This window comes from Vigna angularis, chromosome 7 (genome assembly GCF_016808095.1).
Source record: "Vigna angularis cultivar LongXiaoDou No.4 chromosome 7, ASM1680809v1, whole genome shotgun sequence".
Classification (NCBI taxonomy): domain Eukaryota; kingdom Viridiplantae; phylum Streptophyta; class Magnoliopsida; order Fabales; family Fabaceae; genus Vigna; species Vigna angularis.
Window position 1 is genome coordinate 1329266 of NC_068976.1, and position 10229 is coordinate 1339494.

The 10229-nt window shown below is 33.3% G+C and overlaps 1 protein-coding gene across 1 annotated transcript; it reads left to right on the forward strand.

The window, feature by feature from the left end:
• Window positions 1-14: 14 nt before the first annotated feature.
• Window positions 15-2403, forward strand: LOC128197712 (uncharacterized; the record flags this gene model as incomplete). The annotated part of the gene is made up of 1 exon (XM_052880099.1): window positions 15-2403. A coding segment is annotated over exon 1 (969 nt), but the record flags the coding sequence as incomplete, so codon positions are not given.
• Window positions 2404-10229: the final 7826 nt, after the last annotated feature.

Below are 10229 nucleotides of genomic sequence, written 5' to 3' on the forward strand. Positions count from 1 at the left end.
CCTTGTTGTCTAGAGTCATGTGTAGTCATTTTTATGTCATTTTCTCTTAGTTCGGGCTTTGCAAAAATCATAAAAAAATATGTCCCATTGGGATTTCGAAATTACAGTATATACATCCATTTGAGTGCTTTTTTATTTCATATTTGAGTTCATGCTTGTCATTAGATCATTGTCAAGTTCTTAGAGTTAAGTTTCTCTTGTGTTTCTTTGAGTTTCATGCTCTATTTTTGATTCTAGTAAGATTTCTTCCATTTTTTTTTTCTTTGAGTCATGAACTTTGAGCTACCCAAACAAATTGTCCAGATCTAATTTGTGTTGAAAAACAAAAGTGTAGACAAAAGTAAAAAGTCAAAGTAAAAAAAAAAAAAAGTAAAAGTACAAGCAAAAGCAAAAGTGAAAAAAAAAAAGTTACTTTGACTTGAGACTTTGACATGAGACTTTACCATGACACTTGGAGATGATACTTGGACATAATACCTTGACATGACACTTGGACATGACCCTTGGATATGAGACTTGGACATGACACTTTTGACAAAATATTGTCTCTGCCTACATTGCACCATTAGCTCAGTGTTTGTAAAGATAAGAAGTAATAATTCTCTATTCTAATTGTTTTTTGTTTTATTCATCTATTCTAGTGCCTTTCTTTAGGTAATTCTTTTGAGTGCCTAGCCTTTGTTTTTAAGCTTTATTTTCTTGATTGTCTTGTTCATTACTCTTTGTTTTGTCTCAACATAACTCCTTTTGAAGAGCTATTGTTCAAATTGGCCCTTGATTTGCATTCTCTTTGGATTCCTACCTTTCGGATTTGGTTTGATATTTGGTGTAGGATATTCTTTGGAGGAAAAACGAAATTGGACATAGTATATTGGGTGATCGGAGACCTCTTTGGACCTTGAAACCTTGAGGAAGAGACAAGAAGAAAAGGAGTGAAACACTTAAGAGAGGAACACACATTATTTATTTGTATTACGCATTTTTGAGTTGTAAAATTGTATTGCTTTTGGATTTGTAACTCATAACCTTGTTAGGTATCTTGGGGTAGTCTGTGATACTCAATCCCATATCCTAACAAAGACTTGTAAACCATATTGAAAACGTTTTTAGTTGGTTAAAGTTTGAAGGTTCCAAAGTGCCTTCTAACTTTACCATTAGGCCGCATAGTCTAGTTTAATTGTTGTCTTTAACTGCTTATAATTTATTGTGTGTCTACTTGTGTATCAAACCTAATTCCATTTGAGAAGTTTGGTGCAAGAGAACTTGAGGTAAACTTTGGCTAGGAAAGGCTTGGATTTTAAGTGATCCTTAGTGATTCTCCTCTCTTTCCTGGAAGTGAACTTGAGATTATTTTGCCTCCTTAAATCTCTAAAGGAATTTACTTTTGAAATACAAGTTTGTGTGTGCATTACATATTTTGAATTTTTTTTAAGAATGTCTAAGGAACCTTCTTACCAAATTGATAGTGATTATAGTGAAGAGGCCCAACCAAATTTAGAACAAATGGCCAAGGAACTAAAATCACTAAAACTTTGGCAAAAGCAAGAATCCATTTTGAAAGAAAAAGAAAGAGTTGAAAGAGAACAATATCTTGAAACCTTAGAAGAAGAACTTAGAGTTCTAGCCCAAAAACAAGAAAAGGTCCAAGAAGAGATAAAGAAAAGTAGGAGTAGGAGTCACTCAAGGAGAAGTTCAAAAACTCCCACAGAAAACACATACCCTGAACAAGATAGTAGGACTGCTGCACAATTCTACCAACATCCTCCACCTAGAAGGTATAGAAGGGAGAGTGAACAACCACCAAGAGAGATTAGGATAGACCTTCCTCATTTCCATGGGAAAGAAGATGTTGAGGCATACCTAGATTGGGAAATGAAAGTAGAACAACTTTTTGAGTGTCATCAAATAATAGAGGAAAGGAAAGTTTCCCTAGCCACCTTAAGCTTTCAAGGGAATGCCATGTATTGGTGGACTGCCCTAGTGAGAGAAAGAAGACTCTCCAATTCCCCTCAAGTCCAATATTGGAATGACTTGAAGAGTGCTCTAAGAAGAAGACACATACCTTCCTACTACCATAGAGAGCTTATGGATAAACTCCAAAGGCTCCAACAAAGAACCATGAGTGTGGAAGAGTATAGGCAAAAGATGGAACTCTACATGATGAGGGCGGGAATTAGGGAAGAAGAAGGAACCACAATTTCTAGATTTCTAAGTGGTCTTAATCTTGATATTAGAGATAGAGTGGAATTGTTGCCCTATCAAGATCTTAATGATTTGGTACAAATTTGCATAAAGGTAGAGCAACAACATTTGAGAAAAGGTTTGAAAATTGACCACTCAAACTCATATGTTAAGAAAGACTACAAGAGGGACGGAAAACAAGTGAGAAGAGAGGAACCCCCTAGGAAATTTGAGAAAGAGAAAGAGAAGCCCAATCAAGGATCATCATCATCCATGCGCACTAGTGAAATTAAATGTTTTAAGTGTCAAGGTAGAGGTCATATTGCATCACAATGTCCCACCAAAAGGATCATAATCTTAAGGGGTGTTGACTCATATAGTAGTGAAGAAGAAGAAGAGAAAGGTGCAAGTGAGGAGGAGAATGAAGGAGAAGATTCCTACCCTTGTGATGGAGATCTCCTCATGATGAGAAGAGTTCTCAAGAATCAACCCAATCCCCAAGTCTTAACCCAAAGAGAAAACATCTTTCATACAAGATGTAGAGTTTCAAACAAAACATGTTCTCTCATTGTAGATAGTGGCTCATGTTGTAATTGTTGTAGCACTAGGTTGGTGGAAAAGTTAGGTCTCACCATCAAACCCCATCCTAAACCTTACAAACTTCAATGGCTAAATGAAGGAGAGGATTTGAATGTGAACCAACAAGTGGAGGTCAAGCTCTCAATAGGAAACTATGAAGATAAAGTACTTTGTGACATAATTCCTATGGAAGCTTGCCACATTCTATTAGGAAGACCATGGCAATTTGACAAGAAAACTATACACAATGGTCATACTAATGAGATTACTCTCCACCATAAGGAAAAGAAGTTTATTCTTCATCCCCTACCACCTTCTAAAGTGTTTGAGGATCAATTACAAATGAAGAAACTAAGGAATGAAGAGAGAAATGAAGAGAGCACGCATAAGGATTTAAGGGAGCAAATTCCCAACTCTTGCATTCATGAAGAAGGGGAAAGTAGTGCTCTTACCAAGGTCACTCAAAAGGAGAAAAATTTGTCTAAGAAAACATTGAAGAAAACTCTCCTTTGTGAGCAACCTTCCTATCTCCTTTTTTGTAAAGGAGCACTTTCATGCATTACTGCAAATCTAGAACCCAAGTGTCTATCTCCTTTGGATAAACTTTTGAAAGAATTTAGTGATGTGTTTCCCAAAGAAGATCCCAAAGATCTTCCACCAATCAGGGGTATAGAACATCAAATAGATTTTGTTCTTGGGGCAAGTTTACCAAATAGGCCAGCCTATAGAACCAATCCTCAAGAAACTAAGGAGATTGAAACTCAAGTTCAAGAATTATTAGACAAAGGTTGGGTTCAAAAGAGTTTGAGTCCATGTGCTGTGCCCGTGTTGTTAGTTCCTAAGAAAGATGGAAAATGGAGAATGTGTTGTGATTGTAGGGCTATCAACAACATCACCATTAAGTATAGGCACCCAATTCCTAGGCTTGATGACATGTTAGATGAGTTGCATGGATCCATGATATTTTCCAAAATAGATCTTAAAAGTGGTTATCACCAAATAAGAATAAGAGAGGGTGATGAGTGGAAAACTGCATTTAAGACTAAATTTGGTCTATATGAATGGTTAGTGATGCCATTTGGCTTAACTAATGCACCTAGCACCTTCATGAGATTAATGAACCATGTCCTTAGGGATTGCATTGGAAAATTTGTGGTTGTGTACTTTGATGACATCTTAGTATATAGCAAGAGTCTTCATGATCATTTAGGACATTTGCAAGTTGTTCTCTCCACCTTGAGGGACAACCATCTTTTTGCAAACAAAGAAAAATGCACATTTTGTGAAGATAGTGTGGTATTTCTAGGATTCATAGTGAACAAGCATGGTGTGCATGTTGATCCCACCAAAGTCCAAGCCATTCAAGATTGGCCAACTCCCCAAAATATAGGAGAAGTTAGGAGTTTTCATGGTCTAGCATCTTTCTATAGGAGATTTGTCCCTAACTTCTCAAGTATAGCTTCACCTCTCAATGAGCTAGTAAAAAAAGATGTGAAATTTGTGTGGGGAGAGAAACAAGAGTTGGCTTTCAAGCAACTCAAAGAAAAACTTACCAATGCACCCATTTTATCTCTTCCAAACTTTTCAAAAACTTTTGAGATAGAATGTGATGCAAGTGGTGTAGGAATAGGTGGAGTTTTGTTACAAGAAGGACACCCCATTGCCTATTTTAGTGAAAAACTAAATGGTGCCACTCTCAACTATCCCACCTATGATAAGGAGTTGTATGCTCTTGTAAGGTCCCTTCAAACTTGGGAACATTATCTAGTTTCCAAGGAGTTTGTCATTCATAGTGACCATGAGTCACTTAAATATTTAAGGGGACAACACAAGCTAAACAAGAGACATGCAAAATGGATGGAATATCTAGAACAATTTCCTTATGTGATCAAATACAAGAAAGGAAAATCTAATGTTGTGGCTGATGCTCTTTCTAGAAGGCGCAATCTCTTTTCAAAACTTGGAGCACAAATTCTTGGCTTTGATCACATGGGAGAGTTGTATGAACAAGATGACTTCTTTTCCTCCATCTTTTCAAATTGTCAAAAGAAGGCTCAAGGAGGTTACTATGTGTCCAAAGGGTATTTGTTTAAGGAGGGTAAGTTGTGTGTGCCTCAAGGTTCCCATAGGAAACTCCTCATTAAGGAGTCGCATGAAGGAGGTCTCATGGGCCATTTTGGAGTTGATAAAACTCTAAACATTCTTCAAGAGAAATTTTATTGGCCCCACATGAGAAAGGAAGTTCAAAGGTATTGTCATAAGTGCATTGCTTGTTTACAAGCCAAGGCTAAAACTATGCCTCATGGTGTGTACACCCCTCTCCCTATTGCTTCATCCCCATGGGAAGACATTAGCATGGACTTTATACTTGGTCTACCTAAGACTCAAAGGGGATTTGACTCTATCTTTGTGGTTGTAGATAGGTTTAGCAAAATGGCTCATTTCATACCATGCCACAAGGTAGATGATGCAAGTTACATAGCAAAACTCTTCTTTAGAGATGTGGTAAAATTCCATGGGTTGCCTAGGACCATTGTCTCAGATAGAGATCCTAAGTTTCTTAGTCACTTTTGGAAAACACTTTGGTCTAGACTAGGAACCAAGCTTCAATTTTCAACCTCTAGTCACCCACAAACTGATGGACAAACCGAGGTTGTGAATAGGTCTTTAGGAACCATGTTGAGGGCTATCTTGAAAGGAAACCACAAATCTTGGGATGAGTACCTTCCTCACATTGAGTTTGCATACAATAGGGTGGTTCACAAAACTACCAAAATGTCTCCTTTCGAGGTTGTGTATGGTTTTAATCCTCTCACTCCTTTAGACCTCATACCTCTCCCAAATCCTAGTGATTTCATTCATAAGGAAGGAGTGTCTAAGTCTGAGTTTGTGAAGAAAATGCATGAGAGGGTAAAGTCACAAATACAACATCAAACTGAGAGATATGCCAAGTATATTAACAAGGGCAAGAGAGAAGTGATCTTTGAAGAAGGAGATTGGGTTTGGCTCCACTTAAGTAAAAATAGATTTCCAACACAAAGGAAGTCCAAACTCAACTCTCGTGGTGATGGACCTTTTAGAGTAGTTCAAAGGATTAACAATAATGCATATAGGCTAGAGTTGCCTTGTGAGTATGATGTAAGTGCTACTTTCAATGTTTGTGATCTAACCCCTTTTGTAGGAGATTTGGAGCAAGATGAAGATGAAAAGCCTCAAGATTTGAAGACAAATCCTTCTCAAGAGGGAGGGGATGATGATAAACTCCTAGCTAAGGGTCCAATCACAAGAAGCATGGCCAAACAAATTCAAGAAGAATTAAAATCATTTCCAAAAGAAGGAGCTAAACTCTTATTTACTTGGGCTATCATGAAGTATTTCTAGACCTTGTATTAAGGGTCAAGTAGTATAGGGTATATTTTTAGGCCTTGTATAATGGGCCAAGTATTGTATGGTTTGTAATATTAGCTTAAAAGAGTGTGTCCCACCATGGGACATGATGGCCACATGGCAAGCTCTTAGTGAAGACACTTCTTAAAAAGGAAGTGGCCATGTGTCACTTTCCAAGTGGAGAAACTCTTCCTAAAGTGGATTGCCACATGTCACTCTAAGAGTGGAAAGCTTTTGGAAAAGTGGATTGTCACATGGCACTTTAAGAGTGGAGGAACTTTGCAAAAGTGGATTACCACATGAGTGGAGAAGACTTTACAAAAGTGGATTGCCACATGGCACTCTAAGAGTGGAGAAACTTTGTAAAAGAGGATTGCCACATGTCTCTTTAAGAGTGGATAGTTTTTAGGGTTTCTTGTCTACTTAGGAGACACCTTTCTCTATAAATAGAAGGGTCTCCTTCCTTGTAAAATCACTTGATGAATTTGAATGTTATTATGCCAAAATGTGTGCAAACATATCTTGTCTCAAGTCAAGGCTAGAGCATCCCATGAGGTCCCTCTAACCACCCTTCTCTAGAGTTGGCCCAACCTCTCCGGAGATCCATCAAACACCTCCATCCTACCACAAATACTCACCAAAAACATCACCAAAATTGTGAGCCCACCACCATATCCATCGCTTCCGCACAAATTCCACCTCCATAGCTTCATCTTCGTGCTTTGGCCCAACCTAGCTCGAGGAGGACGCTATCAAGTGATATATAAAATGTCAAGTATTGAGACAAGGAATTATAAAATGGGTAATTATACTTTTTACAAGTGATTTCTCCATTAATATTTATGATTATTATAATTGATATTTATGATTATTATAATTGATTGTGTAATAAGGATGAGAAATTGACCACCACCATCATTTTTGGACTAAATTGATGAGCTCGGCCATATTTTATGGACAGCAGTTGCTCCCTCCACCGCCACCGAATGCTTCCTGCACCACTCCATACCAATTTTACCCCTCTCTAAAACGGATGTCAACATCCGTTTCACCTTCAACGGATGTTGACATCCGTCCGTTCATATATTTTATATTTTAATTTATTTATTTCTTTTAAAAAGAAAAAAAAATCTTCAACGGATGTGGCGACATCCGTTAACGGATTGCCACATCCGTTTTAATAATGTTTTTAAAACTATTTGATTATTATTTAAATACTAATATATAAAATAAATTAATAATTATTATTTTATTAAATAAAATAAAATTAATTCATAAATAATTAAATAATAATTTTAAATTAATTAAATAATATTTATATATTAATTTAAAATATAATAAATTAAAAACTAAAAATTTAAAAAGAAAAAACTTCATGTTACGACTGTTTTAATAAATTTTTAAAAACTATTTTATTATTTAAATAATAATACATAAATTAAATTAATAATAATTATTTTATTAAATAAAATAAAATTAATTTATAATTAATTAAATAATAATTTTAACAAAATTAAATAATATTTATATATTAATTTAAAATATAATAAAATAAAAAACTAAAAACTTTAAAAAAAAAACTTCATGGATTTAATAAATTTTTAAAAAGTATTTTAATTATTATTTAAAATAATAATATATAAATTAAATTAATAATAATTATTTTATTAAATAAAATAAAATTAATTTATAAATAATTAAGTAATAATTTTAATAAAATAAAATAAAATTAATTTATAAATAATTAAGTAATAGTTTTAAAAAAATTAAATAAAATTTATATATTAATTTAAAAACTTAAAAAAAAAAACTTAAAAAAAAAAAAAAAAAAACTAAACGGATGTGGCACATCCGTTGAAGAATTTTTTTCTTCAACGGATGTCGACATCCGTGCAAGAGAAAAGGAGGAGGTGTAGGATATTTTAAAATATAAAGGATAGTTTTGGAATTTAAAAAAAATGTGATGGTGTAGGGAACAATGTGTGGTGGTGTAAGGAGTAACCCCCTTTATGGACAACACACATCATGTCGGCCAGATTTTACAGAGAACAGTGAAGATGATGTTAAGCTCAACAAGATTCCATCAAACTCCATTATAAATTGTGGAACCTACAATCTCATACCTGACATCAAAGGCAATATGAATTTCAAAAAAGGGTTCAGGAAGAAGATGATTGGAGTAGCAAAAGACCGTTAAAAGAGAAAGGAAATCAGGAGGAGGAGAAAATTCCTACCAATAGAAGTTCTTTCATCCTCTTGTGCATTCTTTTGCTCTTTTCATCGCTTAACACATGACTATTTTTCTCTATATACAGAGAACCTTCCTCTGTATTGGTTACATTACTCTTTCTTTTATAGCAACTTTGTCTTCAAGGTTGACCTTTTTGGTAACCAACAATGAATTCCACTGCACCAAAACCTTTGAAATCTCCTTCCCATTTCTATTCATCATACAAACATTCAGAATCTTGTAAGATAACATCACATAACCAAATTCATTTGTGATCAGAAGTAAAGGGAAGTATGGTTATTTAGGATCACCCTCAAACTTTTTAAACAAAGAAATGTAAAATACTAAATGTAAAATATAAACAATTCAAACCTCATCATATAATGTGTTTAAAATTCAAATTCGATTAATTCGCGTCTAAATTTAAAACTAAAAATATAATTAATCCATAATTCACTTTAACTTTTCATACACAAAATAAAGAAAAATCATACACATGTTACGTTTTAGAGCAATTTAGTTAAATTAACTCCACTTTCTCAACAAATACATTACTGGTAGTCATTGTTAACTCAAATCCCTGCACGTGGATAACTTCTTTGTAAGTGAATTATATGTACAATAATATATGTAATGTTGCTAGCATGTTTATTAAAGATACTATAATAGTTATTCCTTTGATACCAATCATTTGTTTCACTTTTCAAATTATACGAACTTTTCCAATTTTTCTACTCTTACAATAATTCCATATTTATAATACACAATAATTCTCTTTAATTATTCAGAATTATAACATCAAAAAAAATATTTAAAATGTTATATAGTTATACGAAGTTTCTAAAATGATTAATGTATCTAACTAAAAAATTATACTTACAGTTTAATTATATTTTGAATACAATTGTTTGTTCTTATTTTGAATAGGATTTCATAAATAATACATGATTTATATTAACAACTTACAAATACTTTTACTCAGCCTTCCCTTTTTAGAAATGAATATTATTACATTCACATCTCCTCTTTTATCAACAAATAGATTTTATTTTTATCTAACCAAATGTAAATATATTACATTTTACCTTATTTTTTAATTTTTCGTGAAAATCAATTCTATAGTTTAACTATCTTTTTTTACGTTAAGAGGTTTAAATATTATATTTTTGTTTCTTACTATTTAAATATTAATTTTGTTTAATGGTGATCGTACTAGTGAAAAAAAAGATTTTATAACAATTTATTACACCATAGGAAATATGAAATTCATTTGTCATAATAAATTGACTGATGACATTTTTGTAATAAAAGTAAAAGTTATTATAACTTATTTTAGAAAACCTGTCATAATAGGTAGATATAATGATAAAATTGAAATTATGTTCAAAACATATTATGATAGGTATAAGAAGATTTGTCATCTTGTCTGAGATTTCTACTCCTCTCAACACTTGACTGTCAATGGTCCCACCATTCACTTACATGTTCTAGAAATGCATAAACTAAGGATATAATATTTACTATGCTTAACAAAGAATGGATGAAGCTCTTGTATCTTTTTCTCCTAAGCTAAATATGACAATGCACTAATACTCTCACCAAAGAATAAAATGTCACTCTCATAATGTAGCTCATCCTCACTATGACTTAAATGCAAACTAATATAAAAAATCATTTTTTTTTTCAAAAAAAAACATGTTATGTATAAATAATTACTTAGTAATTCAAAAGAGATTCCTTAAGAGACTTAAGGAACTAAAAAAATACCCAAGTTCACTTCCAAGAAAGGGAGGTGAATCACAAATGATTGCTTAAGAACCAAGTATTTCCTAGCCAAAGTTTACCTTAGGTA